General features: G+C 41.6%; 2 protein-coding genes across 3 annotated transcripts in view; both read left to right on the top strand.

The window, feature by feature from the left end:
• Positions 1-3,342, top strand: part of LOC124170993 (trypsin-1) — a 29,996-nt gene extending 26,654 nt beyond the window's left edge. Inside the window, exon 7 of the mRNA XM_046550105.1 lies at positions 2,539-3,342. Coding sequence (XP_046406061.1) covers positions 2,539-2,660 — 122 coding nt within the window. The 3' untranslated portion in view covers positions 2,661-3,342. The remainder of the gene's footprint in view (positions 1-2,538) is intronic.
• A 13,735-nt stretch (positions 3,343-17,077) lies between these two features.
• The window catches only part of LOC124170808 (trypsin-1), a 47,257-nt gene continuing 40,484 nt past the window's right edge, over positions 17,078-23,850 (top strand). For both annotated transcript variants that reach the window (XM_046549780.1, XM_046549779.1), the window contains exon 1: positions 17,078-17,185. In XM_046549780.1, coding sequence (XP_046405736.1) covers positions 17,093-17,185 — 93 coding nt within the window. In that variant the 5' untranslated portion in view covers positions 17,078-17,092. The remainder of the gene's footprint in view (positions 17,186-23,850) is intronic.

Here is a 23,850-nt window from a genome sequence, read left to right as displayed (position 1 = left end):
AGAGTAACCTCGCGAGCCCGCCGTAGGGTTTCGTCTCCACTGTGTATATTCCCATTTCGTCGTACGATGCTGGTTCAGGACAGGTAGAAATGCTGGCATAAAAAAGCATTGCAAGGGCTCTTCATTTATTTGAAATGATTCTTCTTCCACGTTTTCTGTGATGGATTTCAAAAATGGTAGCCCCATTTTCCAAAAAATAAAATTATTTCTGGAAAATGGGGGAAATGTTATAAATAAATTGCATTAAATTACACTGGTTAGAAATTACTAAAGTAAAACAACTCCATTATTCTTCACTTTCCGCAAAAAGTCAGTGAATTAGGTTTCGAGATATTCAAGCTGAAAATCAGATTGCAACGGCAACTGTATCAAAGATAAAAAACTGTTTCAAATTAACTTCCTGACCGCTGACCACATTTTACCTCTTTTGTGCTCCCCAGTCTCCCTCCCCCCCCCTCTCGCGCCTAACCCCCTCCAACTCAACCCCAAGCCCACAAGGCTCTACTCCAACGACCCCCATCAATGAGTCCTTGGTCTCCAAAGTTTCATTTCATTCCATTTCCGCGTGGAGAACATATAAATTGAATTTCTATATTGTGAGTTCCCGTCAACAAGGCGAAAGACAGCAACCAGAAACACAAAAGAATTGACCATTTAATACTCCAGCATTTGATTCCTCCTTTTCATGAAACTCATACCATTGAAACATATTTTTTCTTGTTAGTCCGCATTGACGGAATATTCGCACCCATTTCACCTTTTTCTTCGCTGTAATGTATGGAAAATATGCGCCAAATTTTCTTTTCTCGCTTTTTTTTAAGTAAAATAACGTATTGTCATATCCAGAGTGATGTTCATTTTTTAATAATTACAAATACTTCAAAGTGCCTCTTACGGTATATTATATTAATCAAATCTCACTAACTGCTCTAGCATGGAAATAACTCCTCGATTAGCGGAGACACGTTGGGCCCGCTGGCTTTAAGGAAATTATTTCCATCTTGAGTGAACGGCGTGGCTACTAGCTTTTAGCTTGGCACTTTAGCGAATGGATAGCCCAGTGCATAAGCTTGGAACATGGGCCGTCCCAGAAAATACGGCAAAAAGAATACAGCTACCGATGGGGTTAGTGCTACAAGAAGCTATGTTTACAAAAATTTCTCAAATATTAAAAAGTCAACCCCAACGCTTCCCACGTAGAGGCTTCCAGAATCCGATTTATTGATGTAAAATATTGATATCAATCTTCCCATCTCACAGTCAGTACAGCCTGATATTGAGACTGGGTTTCAAACACTACTATCCGGCTAAATCTGGCATTGGGAAGACCTGGGGGAATATAAAGTAGTCGCTCACCGGAATAAGTATTCCATGGTGTTATGTTTACTACGGTGCTCAAAATCGTGCTTCACGTACTTCAATGTAATATGTAGCGCAGCTCCCCATCTTGGTAATCCAATTGATCGCAATGCATTGCCCTGTGTATCGCCCTCCACACTCATTTCACTGACTTTCACGTGTTCAAGTTTAAAGCTATTAGAAAAACGAGCCTTTTCCAGTACCTGCATGGATGATATACACCGAAATTGCTCGCCCTTAACTAAATATTTTATACTCTTACTTAGTGAAATCATTTAACGAGTACATTCGAGAAACAAGTATTTATTATTTTTTTTTATTTTTATTTAATTTTCCATCCATCATTAATCAATATATAACATTTAATTAATGATTGATCGTCTTTAAAACAACCCCTGAGCTTGAAATTCATCGATGGCCATAGCCATTTAAGCCACTCATTTGGGTAGACTTTTGAAATGTGTAATTTCAGAACCGTTTGAAGAGCGAGTCTTTTCCTGAACTTGCTAAGGCAATACACTCCAAAATCGATCACTTTTAACAGAAATTTCAGGCTTCAGTCAAATCATCGATGATTCAAGATCACTTTTAGCAGAAAATCATCTGACTTTTGCCAAATCATTCACGATTTGAGACCACTTCTCAAAGGACATCACCTGATTTTTTTAATTCCAACAGTCTTTAGCGGTTCTCTACGGACAAACGAAATTCTCCCTCTTTTCCGTTTTCATATTCTTCCTCGCCCATTACGAAATAACTCTCTGCTTCACATTCCGCAATTCCGTCTCTCCATCTCTCAACGCTCTCTGTTCTACCGAATCCCCTCCATGTTTAACTCCATAGCTGCAAAAATCCATTCCCTGGACCTATTTTCCTCTGCCACTAGCTGCAAAGCCACCTTAAAATGCCATCTGAATAATTCACCATTGTCTAACCAATAGTGCCCCTTCTTATGTTTCAAAATTTTGTTTTCTGTTAGTTTTTATTTATTGTGCTATTGTTTGTTATCTTTTAGGTATTATTTATTTAAGGAACAGCCAATGTAAAAGCCTTTGTGCCGTTTTTGGCGATGAAATAAATAAATAAAGTCTTACTACGGTGAAGTGACTTGTGATTTGAATCGATGATGAGTTTCACTTTCACCGCAGAGCACTCACTCTTTCCCCCTTCCCTCGGCAGGCATAGTGTCGTGGGGCGTGGGCTGCGGCCGGCCAGGGTACCCGGGCGTGTACACACGCGTCTCCCGTTACCTCGAGTGGATGCAACGCAACATGCAGGACTCTTGCCTCTGCACCGACTGACGCCGCCCCCGACGCCACCCACGGCCCAACTCAGGCGCCTCGACACGCCCAGATCTCATTTGGGGCACTCCGCCTCGATTCGACAAGGACTTTTTCCTAGTTACACGCGAAGCTCGAAATGGCCACTCTCAGGATTGATGCCATTCCCATCCTGAGGCAGCGTTTTAAGGAATCCACTTTGGGCGGATTTGTGTGAAAAGAAGTTCCTAGAAATGATTACGAGGTAAAGGTGGCCTTTGATTGCCACCCACAGAGAAACTTTTCCAGCAACAACACTCAATTGTATGACCGAAATATTTCTTTCATCGCACGAAACCACGCACAATGAGACCTTTGGGATCCGTTTCCATCGCTCTCCCATGGAACTCAATATTCGTTGCACAAGACTAGAATTTCTTATTTTCCCAAATCATTCACTCAATGCATCTCTATCATTATTTTAATGATTCATTAAGACTTATCAAAAAAATGCATCGTTCAGTTCGATTCATATTTTTCATTTTTTAGATTTCATTTTTTTGTTATTTAAATTAATTTATATTTATTCCTTCCCTAAATTCTCCAATGGCAACTAATCATAAAGAACAAATGCATGTTCGTTTCAAGGGCAATAACAGATATATACCAAATAAAGCAATATTACCCCACACTGGAGAAATACCAAACATGTATTACCTCAATTCTTCCCCATCAACATCAAAAATGCTCTTGCCATTCAATTGCCTAACTTATGTTTTTGTAATTTTTTTCAATTAAAGAATAACTACAATTTTTAAATACTTTTTTTGACGAAAGCTCACAGATACACATAACCTAAAATTGAATTCAGTGACTAAGGTATGCGATTAAAAACTATTGCAGTGTTTTAATAAAAATTAAAGCCCAAGTGAAGTAAGCCAATATGGCCGTTACACTCCTTCATTCATTCACACGGCGCCTTAAGCGCAGACATTCAAATAAATTCATAGGGAAGGAAAGAAAGGGATAGGAACATATAGTAGAAAAAGGACGAGGACAACGATGCTGTGGTAGATGGAAAAAGCCAGAAATCAGAGGGTGAAAATGCGGCCTGACAGGATATATCTCTTCAGGCTTTTTCCATCTACCGCAGCACCGTTGTCCTCGTCCTTTTTCCATTTTAAGTTCCTATCCCTTTCTTTCCTTCTCTATGAATTTATTTGAATTTATGCGCTTAAGGCGCCGTGTGAATGAATAAAGGAGTGTATCGGCCATATTGGCTTGTTTCACTTGGGCTCAGCGTGCCCCGAAACGTACGTTCATCTCTCTTTCCAGCTATCGTATTGGTATGTATAATTCCTTTCATCCGTGTGTCCTCGTCCATTTCTCCTGTTGGTGAGTGGTGAGCTGCCCCAGTGCCATCTGTTGGCTACTCTTGTGGGCCAAAGCAAAGGGAGTTTTCTGTGCATAAACCCCCGTCGAAATCATGGCAAATCGAAGCGTCCTTGTAGCGCAACTGGTAGAGCACCCAGCCGGCAACCGGGAGGTTTAAACTTCTTCTTGCCCCAGGGTGGGCACACAGAAACACTTAGTTATTCAGAGAAAAATATATATACACAAACAATGAAGTTATAAATAATGCAAGTAGCACAAAATAATAGTTCACTAGCGAATCACTATCACTAAAAACAGAAACATAAGAGGAAAAAACACTCACACGTAATTTTTTTGAGCTTTCGAAGCACCTGCTTCATCCTCAACATCCAAGAGAAAACTAGCGGGGTATAAGGGAGGCCGGGTAAAGGAAAATGTTGGACGAGGGAAGGGGAGAAAGGGGAGGGGTCTGAGGGAGGGGGCAGGGGGTTAGCAGACCACTATCAGACCACGTGGGTTACATGCCTGTAATCGCCAAATGCATGCTAATTCCATGGTGTGGAGATTGAGGGCGGAGCCAGTGGGGGGAGGGATGCAATGAAACTTAGAAACAGTCATTAATGAGGGAGTCGTGGGACAAAGAATGTGTGAGAACTGGGAGAGATGCGTGGGGGGATGACGGACAGCAGGAGGCGTGGTGATCATTTATTCTGAGGTTGAGGGGGGTGGTGCATTGGCCTACATAGAAAGGGGGACAGAAATTACAGTGAAGGAGGTAATTGATATTGGTGGACGTACATGTAGTGGAGGGAAATATCGGGAGGCAATTAAGTTTGGGGTGGAAAGAGGCAGGGGGTAGAGAAAATATGTTACAGGTTTTGCATCTGGGACGGTGACAGTGATCTTTCCCATTTTATTCCCACTCACAACTGTTTCCCTTATAATAATGACCATTATCTGCAAGTGTCCGGCTGTGCAATGGGAAGTAGGTTTAGTCCTTCTTATTACAATCTTTTCCTCGGCCTGTTCGAAGAAAACTTCCGAAAAAATTACCCTCTATAACCTCTCCTTTGGTTTACATGTCATAGACGGCATTTTTCTCCTCTGGTCTCATGACATCAACTCTCTTTACACCCTTGTCTCTTCACTCAACTCATCTGCTTCTGTTTCATTCATTTTTTCTATTTCCAATACTATCTTTCATGGATGTGGGCACACACTTTTAAAGCAGCAATAAATTCAAGACCTCGGTTCACATCAAAGCCACTAAAAAGCAGCAATACCTCCACTACAATCGCTGCCATTCACCACACACCATACGCTCCAGTCCTTTTTCTCTCTCCATCCGTGGACATAGGATTTCCAATGGACAATGGCTGTGGTAAGCGGAAAAAGCCAGAAATCAGAGGGTGAAAATGCGGCCCGACTGGGACTCGAACCCAGAACCTCCCTGCGGGCCGGGTGCTCCACCAATTGCGCTACCAGGACGCTTAGATTTACCACGATTTCGGCGGGGGTTAATGCATGGAAAAATCCCTTTGCTCTGGCCCACAAGAGTAACCAACACATGGCACTGAGGCGGCTCACCACTCTCCAACAGAAGAAAATGGACAAGGACACAAGAATGAAAGGAAAAATGCACACTCACACGATAGCTGAAATTTTTAGCCGCATTTTTACCCTCTGATTTCTCTTTCTCACTCTTATGTGAGTGTGTATCTTTCCTTTCATCAAGAACGGCGAGCCTTGGCTTCGGGAGGGAATGGTCGGGGTTCGGGGCCCAGGAATTGAATACGAATCGGAAAAAAGTAAATAACGCAGACTGATAGTTGAATGCATCATGCTATGACACTCCATCGTACATAATATTATCCGTATGCATTTAAACATAAAATACCATAGGGTGTCCTCATTGAAATCATCTTAAATTGATCTTGTCCACCGAAGACACGATCTTCATTTACCACCACGAACGCCGCCGAAACAGCACTGATCCATGAATAGATGAGCGCATCCGACCAGTAAAAAAAGATGCTTTCGAGAAAACAATATTATATGACGCACCAACGGCTAAAATATTGAAGTCCAGCGTCCAAAAAATGTCAAGCGTAGAATTGTTATTTCATGAAATGCTAACTTTGAAGTTCCCCTTCTGGGCAAATGAATTGAAAAAAAAGATATTTGATTGAAACATTGCATACCAACCAATCAAAGACGTTTTTCCAACCCGTAACGACTTCGAATAGAAATATAAAGTTGTAATCACTTCATTCTTTTTTGTTCGTTAGGAAATATGGTGATGTAAAATGCAGATATTATTAAATCAGTGTCATGAGAACTGCCGCATACTCATCACGGATATGAATTTTTAAAACCTCCACAGTCACGTATTCGTACTCTTACAGCCGCGACACAAAATTATTGATAACGTTTTTCTGAATCACGACATAGGAATAAGAGTTTGTTCAGAGAATTGAAGAACTATTTACTAATTCAATTACATAAATAGTATTTAAAAATGCAAATTACATATTAGAAAATATAAAATGATGTCTTGTAAAGGTACCCAAATGTCCCACCAGTGACGATTGAGCAGCATATTGGCGGAGTACGAATTCTAAGCGCTGCGAGCAGATTGTGGGCCAACGGCTGGGGTGCGGCAGCGCCCAAACAGGGACACTATTTCTTTGGCTGCAGCCACTCATTTAGTGTGCGCATCGATGCCGCGCCCTGAATATCGGAAGAGGGGCGACCTCACTCAAAGCGATATCGATAAGCCTTGGGGCTCCGAGTTACGCGGATGTGCAGACAATTCTCGGAAGGATTATTCACAACAAATTATTGAAAGAAATAACTTGAGTTCCCGATTGGCTTCAATGAAAATATGTGCTAGCCTACAGTGGCGCAGCGAGGGGGGGTTTTGGGGGATAACTCCCCCCCCAGAGCTCACAGAAATTTTTAGGTTACATCTATTTTACTTAACTGGATTAATATTGATTATAGAATAGTGTGAGGATTAATAAAATATCCCTCAAAGGCCGTAAAAATCACCATTTTGAACCATTTATCTTTTTTTCCGGCGGAAGGCCTCCGCACCTCCCGCTAACCCTGGCGGGTATGCAATACCCTAAGCACCCTAGTATTAGTTGCTCCTGAAACCCCCCCTAGCCTTAATTCCTAGCTGCGCCCCTGCTAGCCTAGCCCCTGGCAGGTTAATACCTCCCTCAAGATGAATGACGAAATACCGGTTTCGAAGACATTAATTTTTCCAACTCAAAACGACATTCGGATTTTCATGTCTTCGGAAATGTTCACTCTCTAGGTATTTCCCGTGGAAATATCCGTGGGCATGCCAGCGGCGACACTTCATGGACTCACCCGAAAGTGTACGGTAGGTGCGGAAATGCGGTAGACCCGAGTTCCAATCCCGATCCGTGCAAATGATATTTCCTCGCTGGAATTGACGCACTTCAGAAGTTTTTAGTTTCAACAGTATAGTTGCCTCGTGGCAGTGTTCTCTACAGTGGCGTCATTTCATAACAAGTGCTGCCAAATAAATAAACTTGCGATACTTTTGAAAATTAAATATATTACATATTTTCTTTTATGAACACACAAATCATAATTCCTTGATGGCATTCGCAAGTTAATCAACATAATAGTGTTTCACGCCATACAATTTAGAAACATTGTTTTTCTCGAAGCGTGCCTCTCTCACAGAGGAACATTGAAGAGAACCACATGCCCGCTCTTTCCATCCAACAAATTCGCGTGCTTTACGCCGATATGAGTCCGACCCGCTGGCTGCCGCTGAGTACGATACGCACATCGCTTACTGAGTTTAGGACTCTGTGTTTGGGAATGATGGGAGGATTGATAGGAGAGGTTAGATCTCGACGCATAGTAAGTAGTAAACAGCTGACAAGTGAAATACACACATTTCGGATAGGGGAGGCGGTTCCCTTCATCGGGTTAAATGTCTTTCACTGCAACATTTTGGCGTGAAAACATTCCGACACTCCACCCCTCAGCGATGCCGCGAGACTCGAAGCACGCAAACTGATGACGCCTTGGGCTGTGCATCTGATAAAGTTGGAGTGAATGGAGTGCGGAGGAATGCCACGAGCAGAGAGAAGAGGGCTTCCGTCCCGCTCCAAACTGGCCGTGGCTGCTCTCATCCATCTGCGAACAGTTACACGCTATTTCCGTATCAGGTTACAGTTACACATGCTGTATTCATTTCTCACCCCGTGTGATATGCAAATAAATAACTTTTTGTTCTAGGCTAGAGGTGAGGTTGATGGGTGGCGTTAGAGCTCCACTCTAGGTCAGGGGCGCAGCTAGGAATTAAGGCAGGGGGGGGTTTAGGGGCAACTAATAACAGTGTGTGGGGGGGTATGGAATACCCACCAGGATAAGCGGTAGGTGAAGAGATTGATAAATTGCGGAATTTTAAGATAAATAGCTCAAAATTGTGATTTTTACGGCTTTCTGAGGGATATTTTATTAATCCTTACACTATTCTATTAGCAATATCAATCAAATTAAGTAAAATGGATTAAACTTAAAAATTTCTCTGAGCTCTGGGGGGGGGGTTTATCCCCCAAAACCCCCCTCGCTGCGCCACTGCTCTGGGTAACCGACCAGCTAGCGAAATACATATACCTTGAATAGGAGAGCTTTCATTTCCCTGAGAGGTGTGCCATTTTTCGAAAAAATTTTGTGCGAGAAATTTGGGCCGCAAAGAGCTGTAAAGAGTTTGCATTGGGTCAAATGAAAACCACGTGCTTAGCAACAAAACCTTAAACAATTAAAAAGTCTTTAGTGGCCGTTGTCCTCTTTTCTGACGTATTAGGGTTAGTGAAAAATATCAACTCCAAGGAATCGGAAATGACAAGTTATATAACGTTTCGATGCACGAATTCCGAGTTTCGTTCTTGGTCAAGGACGACACTTTGTGGCCCGTTAATGATCACTTATTCACAAGAATTATTGATTGCCAAGAATGAGCATATAAATGGCTGATTTGTGTGGCGGGGTGCCCTCACAAATTGTGGGTCTTCCAACTCACACAAAGACACCAAACGGAGCCCACCACCAAAAACTTCCTGGAGCTCTTATCAAAGCTGAAATCGATTCATTGGCCGCGATCAACTTTAGAGCTGTAAAAGTTCAAGTCAAGAATTAGAATCAATTGAGGGGTGGAGCATGCTTCTTTGCGCGCGGCAACAGGAGAAATGTCGAAGGGAAAAATTCAAGGTTGTCGAAATGTGGCGGAATGTCCTGAGAAGAGCGGAGAGGAATGTTTCCGCTAAGTGAGGCGAGAAAATGATCGCCATTTTTGGGGAAAAAGTGACGAATAATTTGAAAATAGTTCACTCATAAATTCTTGGTTCTGTCGTGAATAATCTCGATAAATTCGTATCAATTGGTTGTGGATTTACACAATGACGTGATTTATTTTTCTGGCAATATGTTCTGGATATGTTTTCGGTGCACAATCTTTTTGGTGTGCACAATCACAAACCCTTGGTTATTTCCCTCTGCTCCGTGGATCATTAGCTGAGAAACACTCAGTTTGTAAACATCTAGTTATTGATTAATGATCTCAACGGCGACACATCGACTTGTGAAATGTGATTTTGACGACAAGTCTTGAAAAAGACTAAAAAAGTGCCAACACCCTAGAGGAGTCCCAAAAATTCTTCAATCAAATCGGTGTCATTAATCAATCAATAAAAAGTCATTTACCTACGTTCCTTTGTCAGTGAAGATTTGCAGTTCAAATCCCCAAAGGTCCCCTTTTCGCCGCCATGAAATGCGCTTCTTTTCCGCGTAGTAATCGTCAAGAGCATCATCGAAGGGCAGGCGGACGCCATGAACATTACGCCCGGCCGTCCATCCAAGCTGGCCGTCCACGCTGGTTAGAAAAAGAAGAAGGCGAAGCAGCACCATGGGACCATGGTGGGAGAAGAGGCGAGAAAACAGAAAGAAAAGCATTCGAAGAAGAGACGGCAGTTCTTACTGAACTATGTTCGTCAGCATTATATCAAAGAAGGAAACTGCTCTAGACTCATACCGTAATTTGTTGAATGTTAATAAATTATAAACTTGATTTCACATATGCGATATGCTTTAGTCCGGAGTGAATAAACATTGCCTCGCATTGTATTTTTACGGACATATTGTATAATCCCAGTAAATTATTTTCAAGAAATAACTTAAAATATGCGAAACTACCTTAATTAAAAACCCGATGTTCACAATTATTTAAATGTTTTGCAAAGAGTTTTTGTCCAAGTTAACAAAAGATTTGTGTTCATCCATCATCAAACGAAATTTTCTCCCAGTCCATTATAAAATATCAGGCTTACTGCTAATCAGATAACTCTAGAAAATAAAGTTAGAAACGTCGGGTGATATTAAATAGTGTGAAAAATTACCACGTTCTCTCCCTTAATTCATAAGATTAAAATCTACAAAGTTAATTCGTCAACCATTGAAATGAAGTAAGTTCAGGTTTAAATGGTATATGGTATTGCATCAGACTGGATTGTCTTTTGTCAAAATCAGAAAGCAGTAAGTACTAGGACTGCAATGCATCTACAAGTGTCTCTCAATCCCAAATCACCACAAGGGTGCCTCTCTCTAAAATCCCAATTGAGGATTAAGGCTCAAGATTAGGTCCTCTTTTCATCACCTACATCCAGTGGCGTAGACAGAGAGGGCGTCCCCCCCCCCCCCCCCCCAAGATGAAAACACAGTTATATTTCCTCATAAAAGAAAACAAAATATTGAGAAATCATGATTTTACAATATGTTTTTTTAACAAATGAAGTTATTTCGATTATGAAAAGTGTTAAAATTAGTTTACAACCCTCTACTTAGTGCCCAGGTTTTCAAAAATATTCACCCCTGGTTTTGGACCCCCCCCACCCTCTCCGAAGGAAATTTCTGGCTACGCCCTTGCCTACAGCAATGTCATCACATCCGAATCAAAGGTACGAAGTTATTGATGAGAATCAAATTATTAGCGATAACCACTTTAATTCGGATTCAATAGAACATTAGAAAAATGCAAAGCATGCTATCAATGAAATGATTAGTTGGATAAAGGAAACTGAATTAACCTTTGCGCAGCAAGAATTGTGAAAGGAACAATGCTCGACGAAGCTGGAATGTAATTCTGTCATACCTAAGCAGTACATACTATGCGTATACGTTGAAAATCATTGCAACTAACACATGAACTTTTTCCTGCACACCCACCATTTCTTCCCTACAGGTTATTCGCTCTTATAAATTCATTTTGCAATTGGACTTACTTTACCATTCATCAGATGTCGCCAGTGCCTAACGATGGTATGTGTGAATTCACGCTGGTTCTGTCGTCATCTTTACGCTGGTAGAGGATGATAGTTGTGTGAACGGGGCATAACGGCCACCAAGGATGTTAGAATATACTGGAGGCGCTGTTTCCGGGTTTTTAGCCTGGTCAAAGTTCCGCCATCTTAGTTTTACAATTTTTGATTTTGCCTCCAAGTGATATTTTCAGGTGCCTAAGTTCTGTTTTGAAAATGCATTACAATAAATGAAAAATGCTGTCATTATTAATAGTATTCAGCCGGTGATTGTCATCGGAGCTTTCCCATCATTCGCGATACTTCTGTTAATATATACAGGCATCCCCCGAGTTACGTAAGAAATGCGTTCCGGCAGACTCTGCGTAAGTCGAAATTTACGTAAGTCGAACCTTTGCGTTAGTGCTTCAAAGATTGCGATCGGCGCGGTGAAATTCTCAGCGGAGAAATGCGCGGTAAATTCTCGGTGAAGTTTCATTCAATTCACTGCGATATTCATGAACTCTACCGCGTATTCTTACGTTAGTAAATACAAAATTGGTAAACATTAATATAGTCTGAGAGTTGCATCTCGAGCATTGCCAATCAAAATGCGTAATATTATTCCCAGAGTTGACCGATCGCGTGGATTCGGGGAAGTACGGTATCTCAACGCTACATTACTAAACTGAATACAAAATTGATTCATTGTGTTATATGTATATACTCTGTGTCCCGTTAGCCACTTTACTGGTGAGGATATCCTTGAAAATATACTTTTTTACTGTAATTGTTGGATTTTCATTATCTATAATTAATTTAATACCAATATAAGTGCAGGGAAATGACTAGGTATACTCATAAAATTTCATTTTCTACTAAGCTGGTTGTAGAACGTAACCGTGCTGATTGATAATAATTTTTCCCTGAGAAAAGATGCTTGAGACATAACTTCGTGAAGCCTACCAATGAAGTAAGAGAAAAAGATTTACAGAGTGGACTCCATAGTTTGTTTTCATATATTAACGAATTATGACGGAAAATTTCACCGCATAGAAAGTATTGACCCGGCGTCGGCGTGGCTAATCCTACCCAAGCACCCTAGCATTTTTTCCACACTTCGCTCCACGCTCGGAATCACTGGTGCCCCCTCGCAGGGGCGCAGCCAGGAATTAAGGTTGGGGGGGTTTAGGTGCAACTAATACCGGGGTGTGTGGGGGTATGGAATACCCACCAGGATAATCGGTAGGTGCGACATTAATAAATTGCGGAATTTTAAGATAAATGGTTCAAAATGGTGAGTTTTACGGCTTTCTGAGGGATATTTTGTTAATCCTTACACTATTCTATTAGGAATATCAATTCAGTTAAGTGAAATGGATTAAACTTAAATATATCTCTGAGCTCTGGGGGGGGGGGGGTTTAACCCCTAAAACCCCCTCCTCGCTGCGCCACTGCCCCCTCCAGTATACTACAACCTCCTTGTCGGCCACAGAAGAAACAAAACACTGACCATTGCGCGAGGGTGATGCCCCGACTCAATGAATTATCGTACTCCCTGGCACAAGCTCCCCTCAGCCGTTCTTCCATTCCATTGGTCCATCGACAGCTGTTTACGTCACTCCGGCATGCCTCGAGGGACGAACTGCAAAAGAATACTCAAGCAGTGAGCGGGTGGCGACCGATTTCGAAGAAGAAACGCTCAAGTTTGATCAGATTGGCCGATAAGAGAGAGCTGCGTCCAACCAATGCCGTGATAGATGACTGGGTATGAAAGGTCAAGGGACCGCTCTGCATCAGCCCAAACCGCCGGCCCTGGATCACATCTTACGTCGGATATACCGACAGCATACAAACTCCTAATTTTCCGAAAAAATTGCATCATGGTCATTGTGCTGGGGGATTTTAGTACATAATAATATGGAACGACAAACTTTCACGCCCTGGATAGTGGTCAACTGGCCACATGCAACATCCGATTCGGTAGACGAGGACTTGAAACTGTTCCCACCGAAGCTGTCAATGATAATTTTAATGTCGAGTTCAGGGCGGCGTAATGCGGGCGCGATTATATCGCATTATTCTAAAGATCACGATCATCGAACGACGATATATAGCCAATTTTCAAAACTCGATGTCGTCTCCACCATATTAAACGATATGGCCACATCCTGAGACACGAGGCTCCAGTGAAAATGATCGTTGCAGGAAAAGTGGAAGGGAAGAACGGATGAGATCCAGAGGTGATGAAGGACGTATAGCAGAATAGGCGTTTAAGGATTGGCGGATGGGAGAACTTAGCGCAGAGGCGCGTCAAACTAATCTTATGGCCGTTTTACGCGGGGCACGTACTTGCGCAATCTGACGTGTTTACGAAGGCGCAGTCAAAATTGTGCTGTGTAAAGCGGTGAATCGCTAGAATACATGCGAGAATGCGTGGACGTGAGATGGCAAAATAGCCCCTGCTCTAACTTCGTTCATGCATCTGCGCAATTCCACGCCATTTTAGAAATTAAGGCAGTTCTAACCTGCGCAATTCCTTTCCCCGTGTAAAATGGCCTTTAGGATATATGGTCTTCGATGACGATGTATCGCCCAGGCCTTTGTGTGGCGTCGCCGGCGGCACGGTGTCACCAAGGCGCCCAGCGGGTGCCATCAGCGAGAGCGTTTCACAATGGGAATGGTGTTGAGGCGGCGGCGTGATGGCGTGAGGGAGGGGAAGGGTGGGTGGGGGAGAGGGGAGGAGGGGGGTCGAGGTCGCGGCGAGGGCAGCAGCGTGCACCGGTTCTCCGAGGTGTACCGTTAGCGGTCGGCACGAAGGCGGCGACACTCCGGAATACGCCGGAGGGGACCGCCCCGAAGACACGGCCCCCGCAGGCCTGACCCCAAACACTTTCGGAGCCGGCGGGAAAAGTTCATGGACGATATATCGCTCGATGCGGTCGATCAGAGGATCGTAGCCACCAAAATGTGGGACTCCGGGGCGAAGAAGACTGCGGTTGTAATGGCGGCACTCACAGTAGAGGGTAAGTTTACGGGAAAACCAGTGGCAATGAATGCGTACACAGAATACGTTTTCGAGGGGTAAGAGCTCAATGCAAGTTTATGTAAATTAATATAAAACAATGACAACCCATGATATTTCATTAGGAAAACTAATGTAAAATATAATTCAAATTATGAAAATACAATAATATTATTATTATTATTTGGTCAGGAAGTACTGTAAAAGATCAAAGTGGCGATTTGTGCATCAAAAATTTTCCTCATTTTGGTGGGGGCCGAGTCCTGTGCCGCACCCGATAAACACGCTCCCGAGTAACTGAGGTGGACGGCGAAGGGAATCTTTGGTTTGTAAGCCCTTTCACGCCACAACACACTTCCATTGGCAAACCATGAATCGATGCTCACAAAGCGCTTGATGTGAAGGAAATGTCTCGACGTTCGAGGCCTATCAAATGTCCACAATTGTCGACATTTCAGTGCCTGACTCGCACCTCACCATTAAGAAGATACCATATGAAGAGGACAAGGCTAGCCCAAATAACGACTTTACATAAGCAAAGAAAAGGTTGTTTGTACATTCGCGTTTAACTGACTGCGACACCGTTTCACCTACCATCATGATAGTTGATTCGAGTATGTATTTTTAAAATGATAAGTATTACTCACATTAAGAGACAGGATAATAATAATAAAACGTCTTTATTGGGCGAGATTGGGACTAGAAAGTCCCATCTTCCATTTAACCCCTCGTCAAACATGAAATATATGCAGTTAAATACATTGTCAAGCTGCTCATGGAATTACATGCAGAGAAATGATGGCCTACTGAAAACATTCGTTGAAGGACAGGTGAAAGGGAAGAAGTGCAAGGGACGACCCCGAATGAGTTACATAGAACAGGTCATAAAGGATGTAAAAGAGATTACATACGCCACTATGAAAAGACTAGCTGATAGGAGAGAGGAATGGAGAGCTGCGTCAAACCAATCTTAGGATTGTTGACTAATGATGATGATAAGGATTATGTACAAGCTATTTTTTATGTCACTGGGCATCAGGGTCCTTCATCTGGGTGGTGTACTTGACGCAGGACGGAGTTATTCCGATCGGTTTCCATTGCAAACAGTTGATTCTGAATGGTTTTCAACACTAGCGGATTTTTTGTGTTTGTAAACTGTCATTCTGAAGACGATATTAGCCCGCGCAGTGAGTCATCGGATTCAAATTTCCAAGCACAGGAAATACCGATCGCGTTATCTTCCGTTGGAATCAACCTTTCAGTATGTAAGCCGATAGGAATGATTCCGAACTGTGTCAAGCTCACACCGCCTGGTGATCCATCAGCTAACCCTTGGGTTCAGAGTAGCAACTACAATACTTGATTTTTATTACTTGCATTATGCCATCCGATGGCTGAGTAAATCAAGTATCTAAGTAACTCAATTTATTTAATTTTAACTTCGTATTACTGTGATAGTCTGACATTTTTCCTTGAAATCAACCATGCACATTACTTTGACAGCTAGTGATGATACAAATAACAAAGAGTGATCGGGATTACGTTAAGTAATTTGTAAGTTTGTAACGGATTAATGCCATTGTCATTTGTATTGCATAGGAAGCTGAAAACCACGCGTGAATTCCTACTCCTTTTTCGAACAGTGTTTTACGAACATAGAGGGGTAAAGAAATACATACAGGCAGGACAACGTCGACCGGATTTTTCTTTTATCCTTTATATATTTAAAGGGTTGGATAAAATTTTACACACGTCTCAATCTTTCCAACAATCCAACAACAATAGCATTAGCCATCGCGTATTCTACTTGATTTGCTCAGTACTAAGTCCAAGCAATGTGCATTAAATCTCACTGACTTATTATAGGGCTTCCTTTGCGAATCCCATTATGAAAGCAATGCGGCCAGAAACGGCTCGCCATGCGTGATATCTACAGGCTGTAATGTTCCAACTGATTTGACTTAACAGCACCTTCACTTTCCACTCCGCATTACGCGAGAGCGATGAGCAGCACAGGGGTCCATGACGCCTCGCAGGGCAGTGAGCAGGATTTTAAGGCGGAGCGGAATCACCTCTGATCAGCCACACCATATTTCCTGGACTACTAATTAAAACAAATAATGGTGTTGACTACATTTGCCGGCGAAGCTTGATAGATGAAATACCATTACCATTCCGACCGTGTCGATTGCTGACCGGTTCTATAGATTTATTATAAAGATTAGGTACACAATTACTTTTTACAAGTACTTTATTAAGGCCCGGTAACACGATACATTAACACGTGCGGGTTAATGTTTAAATGTATGAACGCGAGAATGAACGCGAAAATGCACCGTGTAACCACCCAACTTGTGCAAATGCATGCACAGAAAATAGAACCTGTTCTAATTTGGTTCATGCATTCGTACATGTTCCGGTCCACCAAAATCATTCACGCACACGTACATTAACTTGTACGTGTTAATGTACCGGGTAAACAGGCCTTCAGGATTATGCCTTGTTAAATTATGTTAAATTGTACGAATGAAGTTTCTTTCGAGCGCTGAAAATCAGACGCACTGCAATGACCGATTTCCCGTCCTCGTCCACCACAGCGCCACTCCTCACCTAATTTCATCACGAGTGATCATACAAAAAGCGTGGAGGACGAGGAGGAGGGGCGGGAGGGGCTGGGAGGGGGGAGTCTCATGACGCTCTCCCCTCCTGGACTTCGCGCTCAGTCGTCGTGAGGCATGGACGGCAACCACGCGGCCGCCTTGGCCCTGCTCATCGCCGGCCTCGTCTTCGGCCTCCACGCTCAACCCCTCAGCGGATCCACGGTCAAGGTGAGGCCATAAGTCACACATTCCACCAGCACCCCCGCCACAGGAATGGGAGAGGCGCGACCGCCCATTTCCCTCCCGGAGAAGACACTCGAGACGAAGTTTCAGTTGAAGTTTCTCGGCGGCAAGAGAGAACATTTAAATCCCTATAAAGCAAGAATCTATTCTTCCCGTCAGCTAGAATTCATCCGTGTGATTGAACGTTTGCTGTGCAGAACTGCAAAATAGAAAATCCATATTCACTTCACTCAGCCCACTCTCACACTTGCTTTGCTTTCGACAACATTATGTCTCGTAATTTCAGAGTGCTACCTTATTTATGACGTAGATTTGTCGAGGCCATGGTCAGGATTAATTATTAGTGGGAATACGTGCAAAGTGAAGTTTTTAAGATAATAAAAGCGATATCTAGCGCTCAAGGTTTGGGTTAGAAATAATAATTTTTCCGGGTTCACCGTAAATGAGTCTCTAACTAAAACCTAGAAAAGTTTGTCCACTTCATGATGCAAATGATTTGATGCATTTTTTCAGTGACGAGAGTTAAAATCTTGCATGCCAAGAGCGAGGGTGATTTGTTTAGCCTCCCAATGGGCGATTTTCACAGGGGAAGCTGAGCGTTTGAGGTTTGAGAGTGGAGTGTTTATTTTTTGGATTTCCTGGGAGCGAGGGACTTGTTCAAACCTTCACAATAGTGAGACAACTTCGAAGTGGATAACTTGAGGTTTTTCAGCGGCAGGATTGAAATATTACTGAGAAGAAGGACGATCTTCCTCGTATAGGGGCAATCACGAGTCACTTAGTGTTCAAAAACTGGGATAGAAATATTTGTGTGTTGTTTCCCCGTCGTCGAGAACTTATTCAAACCATCACTTCCGTGGGACCACTTCAGTGCACGCTTTTGGCGCCAAGAGTGAGATATTATAAACCTACTTCGAGAGAAAATTCCATTTCGTCGGCTATGGGGAGTAACAAAATTATTGTTTAGTGTTCAAAGATTGAGATAAAAGTATTGACACTTCAGTTTCCATATCAAAGAGCCACTTATTAAAAACCTTCACCATAGTGTAACTTCTTTATAGTACATGATTTGAGGTTTACTATCTTCAAGTGTGAAATTGTGTGTGCCTACATCAAGAACAGAGTCCATTCCGAGGATATGGCTGATTTCTAAAAAGGATTTCACGTTTGCTGCTTTGCAATGCAAAAACGCAGTATGAAACTTCACTTGGTACATTGTCACACTATACTTGGTGCCTCTTAGTCGAGTAAACCGAAAAATAAGTATATAAATCCCATCTCATTGCAGTACTAATTATCATTTTAATAAGAAATGAAATTTCACTATGTTAGTATATTTCACATGAAAGCCTTATTTACGACCATGTTTTAGACAAAATTATTATTTCGCATAAATATTAGTATTCGGATAATGCCTTGATAATTACTTGAGTTAGACCTTTTCAGAGCCTGTTTTTGTTTTCACCGGCAAGTGCGAAGTTTTATACGCCTAAGAGGTGAACATTATCAAATCCTTGGTAAAGGAGGAATAAAAGTGAGTTTTTGTGTCAAGGAATGGGATTGAAGTATTTATTTCTCAGTTTCCACATTATAGAGGCAATCATTCAAACCTTTGCGTCAGTGTAACTGATTCGAAGCACTTTGTCTCCGGATTTTCAGCGGCAACACTGAAATTAAGCATTTCCATAGCAATAACATTGTCCATTCCTTGACCATGGAGGATTTATAACTGTGATTTTTGGTGTTCCATGATTGAAGTATTTATGTTCCGGTTTCCCCGTCAAAATGGTGTTTATTCTTGCCTTCCATAAAGTGTGTCTACTTCAAATGAAGAAATATGAGGTTTTTCAGCTGCAAGAGTAAAATGTAATGGTCTGAAGCAATGACGGTTTACCCTCCAAGTTTGGGAAAAATTCATCATGGTTTATAGCGAAAGATTGGTTATGAATCATCTTTACGCTTAGTTTCCACATCAGAAGGCATTCTTTCAAATCATCACAAACGTGCGACAACTTCAAAGCATGCTATCGTTCTCGCAGACAAGAATTACGAATTTTTCTGCCCCTGAGTAAGAATGGTGTCCCTTTCCATGCTACGAGTATTTATTGCAGTGATTTTCAGTGCTTAATGAGTGAGAATGAAGTACTTTCTTAGTTTCGCTGTCTAAGAGCCATGGCTTCTCCATTAAGCCATTCACAAGACCTGACTACTTCAATGCGCCCGAAGTTTATCAAACAGAAGAGCAAAAATTATAATGTGATGACACAAGGATCAAGGGCGTACCATGGATCATAACTTGGGCGGGGGGGCAAGCCATGGTCTAGGGGGGGGACAAGCCATGGGATTTATGAGATTATTTCCTTGAAAACATGGGATTTATGAGATTATTTCCTGGAAAAAATAGTTTTATTTTAGTTACAAATCCTAAACTAATACATATCATTTTTCGTGGGTTTAAAGAAAATTTGTTGAATACTTTCGTTTCAATTCAGTACTGATTTTTCTTGAAGACTTTTGCGATTTTTGCTTCTCGGGGGGGGGGGCAGCTGCCCCCCCTGCCCCTCGCTGGGTACGCCCATGACAAGGATAGCACATATGTAGGTTTGAAATTGTATGCACCCTCCGATGGATGGATTAGCTAACAATCTTGAGGACCAGCCATTATTGTGTGCCGGTAAACATAAGCAAATTATATTTTTAATACGTTGGATATAGTTCAATGATTTTTCTCAAATTTTTACTCAAATCAACAGCTTATTCTGAAGTGTGCCTCCAGAGAAAATGACACTTGGCTCAAAGGCGGCCCTTGAGCGAAGATGAGAAGCCGCTTTGGCTAAAAAATCTCATGTTCCCAGAATGGGACTTGTTACAAAGTTAATAAGGTTGAATGAAATATTAGACGCTGCTAAAATGGTAATAGAGGTTAAATTAACACTATCTTATGGATTTTTTAATTAAAAGAGGATTATATCGTTAAAATCTAATTGTTTAGGCTAAATTGATACTATTTTATGGATTTTTAATTAAAAAAGGGTAATATTGTTAAAATCTAATTGTTTCTATGCCATAAATTCTCGCCTTAACCGCTCGAAATGATATTTCCGACCCCAGCCGATCAAAATGAGGATTCTGCTCCTGAAATCGATTCCCATTTTCGGGTGCACCGATTGAATTGCCTATAAAAATGTGCGTGGCATTGATTGGGAAGCGGTGACGACCGGGTTGTGTGGGATCCAGGAAATTCGGGGCCGCTGACCCTCAATCAGACAAGGCGTCCGACCATTCCCATTTCGGGGTTCCCGACGACGACCACGCAACGAACGCTCAGCATGAGGGCATTGAATCCTCATCAAAAGGACGCAACACAACGTATGTTGTACTTTTTCGGGACATAACATTCGTTTAAAACGTACCTAATGATTTTGAAATATTCAGCGCGCATAGACTCGTGTAGCCTGAGTCTTCATTCACAAGCAGTTGAGGTTAAGTGCCAAAAAAGGGAAAAATATAAAAAAGAGGGTTTTTCCCATTTTGATCATGTTCTGGTGTGAAAACGGCAAACCTGATCCCACTATTAAAAAAACAAAAATTTAATTAAAAAATCGTTATTAATTGACATGCACTATAGTTTATCTGCTAAAACGTATGGGGGAAAAATACCGACAGTTGGATTTTTTCGAATTTTGAGGATTTTCCGGAGTAAAAATGGCAAATCTAACACGGCCATTGAAAAGAACGATGACAAATACACAAAAAATAATCATATAAAAGTTTGCCAAAGATTACTTACATAACCTAAAAATTCATTTAAAAATTCAAAAATATTTCCTAAACTCAATTTTGACCCAAAAAGTATGAAAAAAACCATAGTATTTGGACATAAAAATATATTTTCATGAATTTTTTCAGATTTTTTAAAGCAAAGGATCACTCAGGAAAAATAATATTCGAAAAAAACACGTTTTTTACGATAATAGGACCGTGGGACCACGTAGGCATCTAAAAATTTCGATAAAGGGGTTTCTAAATATTTACTTTCGAGTGCATAATCCCAAATAAGAATCCAGCTTAGTGTAGATTTTACCATCTTATCCCGCTTTAGCCTTTAAAGTTGAGTGCACATACTTTTCATGAGTAAAACGTTACGAAAAAGTAAGATAAAGCAGGAGTGATGCGTCATCATAAAGGTGCTTATCACCTGGACAGAGATGAAAATACTGAAAAAGGAATTGCAATTATTGGATCTTTGCCTTTTTATAGAAATGAAGTAAATACTGCCTTGATGGCTATAAAGCCACAGTGTGGAATGCGGGAGTACCTCTTTCGAGTTTTTGCCGCTAACGCCGTAGAAACGGTGGTATATATTTCTTTTTCGGCTCAGAAACTGAATGAGACACTTATACAAACCCACAACGGCTGCACAGATGCCTCTCTTGGATATAATGGCAACCAAAATTTCTCGAGGGCCATTTTTTAGACTACGCATCACCCTCGACCCTGATTTGTCTTTTCTCGTGACCAAGTACTCGCTTTAAACGTGCGCCATGGTCTTGAAATTCTCAGACTGGAGAGAGACTTGTCCAAATTTGACTCATACTGCATTTGAAAGTTTTGCCTGAATTGGAAAAAGGCTATTCGGGCATCCAGCCGGGTGATCTCCCTCCATTTAGCCCAAAGGATGGAACCCGACTCGTGTTCCGAAACGTCGGCATAATGGAGGGAGACCACCCGGCTGGAAGCCCGAATAGCCTTTTTCGAATATATTCGCCGGGAAAGCATCACATTTTTTCCCTGAATATTTCCTCAAATGCTTATATTTCATATTTGATATACAGGTGAATGTTGACTCAAGTCCACCCTTTTATAGTGATAGCGCAACATTCTAAGCGAGCAATTCCTCGAGAAAAGAAAAGAACGTGTAATCGGTGGGGAGGGGATGATGCGCCCTATTAAGCCACAAGGAGTTATGCAGTGATGATAGAGCAATTCCTTCGTGCCCCTAGACATTTTCCACTTCTATTCCACTGGCTCGCATTCTACTCTCCCTGGTTCGATAAGCCATCGCTCCCATCATTAATTTAAAGGAAATAATATTCATTAATGGCTACTTGTTCTTTTTACGTGGCGTCCTATCTTCATTAACCATTTGTAATGCAATAGAAGCAATAGTTCGCTTACTTCCGTGGAAAAATGTTTGGTCCACGAAAGTATCATCACCAACTTAATCATGATATAATTGTCTCATTATTCACAGCGGAGGAAATGTTTCACCATCCTCTGAAAGCCGCAACGCTGAAGCTTTTTCTCCGTAATGCATAAAATTGTGTGAAACTTTCCGTGCGTGTTTATTTTGTGATATCCCAGGATGAAAGGGAAATGAGTACCCTTCGTCGAGTTGGTTTGATAGATATTGATTCCCGTCTTAACTCTAAGTCTCATGGAGCAGAATATAAATTACCCTTTAAATAAATTAGGAACGCGCACATCTTTTAAGGAATACATTATAGTTAAAATACGAATCAAATAATGCAAGGAAACTCACAGGTTAAACGCATCGAAAAATTGTATATTCATCTTTATGCTGATGTAAAGGACCATTAGCAAGAGTCAAATCGTATTTTAAAGAAAACAAAAAAAGTAAGGTACAAGTCCTCCGTAGCTTTCCAAACGATTATCAACTATTTTATTTATTTGTTTATTTATTAAATGATTCAAAAACAGCCTAAATGGTCTTTACATTGAATACAAAACAAAAAATCTGCAGCTTTAACTAACATAAACGATAAAAAACTATAAAAAGGATATAAAAAAGAAAAAAGGGATTCAGAAGATGGCTTTTCGAAGCTGCCTCTTGAATAATCTGATGGGCATTGAAAGATCCAGGGAAGGGTGAGTAGTCGAAATGGTATTGAAGGAGGTAGGGAGTCTGTAAAAAAGTGATCTCTGAGAGAGAGAAAGACGGAATTTAGTTTAGTGTAGAAGGTGGTTATTACGGAAGGAGCGGGTGGGAATGTGGAGTGAAAAGAAAGGCAGCATATCTGAGGATCGGAACTTGCCATTTAAGGCATTGTAAATGAAGGAAATATCATAGAAATTCCTACGGGAGGATAGTGGGACCAATGATAGGGCAGACATTACTTCAGAGCGAGAAGAATTACGGAGGTGAGGAACACGGTGTCGGACTACTGAAATAAAGAAATTAACTGTGCATTCTAGAATTCTAAGGTTGGAGGGACTGGCAGTGGAGTAAATAACGAAGCTGTACTCGAGGATTGGAAGAACGCAACCGGTGACAATAGCTCTCATGGCAATTGGATCGGTAACAGAAGTGAGTCGATAAAGAACTCCCAAACTATCTTTCCATGCAACATGGACTACAATTAAATTTTTTTAATATGGCCTCTTAGAAACGAAAAAAATAGACAATAGTTTCAGCCGTCTTCACTACTTCCAGTCAATGAGTGAGTGTGGGACTTATTGAATGAGGAGTTTTGTCGCATCATAAAGTCAGTATACGGGTGAAATCAAAAGTAGTCTGTTCTCATTTGCTACTATGAATCATAGCCCAATTCAATGTCCTATGGTCAGGGGCGGCATGGGCCCATTGGGGGCCGTCGGCCAGGGATCATGATGGGGCCTTCCTTAATGGC

This window comes from Ischnura elegans, chromosome X (genome assembly GCF_921293095.1).
Source record: "Ischnura elegans chromosome X, ioIscEleg1.1, whole genome shotgun sequence".
NCBI lineage: Eukaryota > Metazoa > Arthropoda > Insecta > Odonata > Coenagrionidae > Ischnura > Ischnura elegans.
The sequence above is the reverse complement of the archived record's forward strand: the minus strand, read 5'-3'. Positions and strand labels throughout refer to the sequence as shown.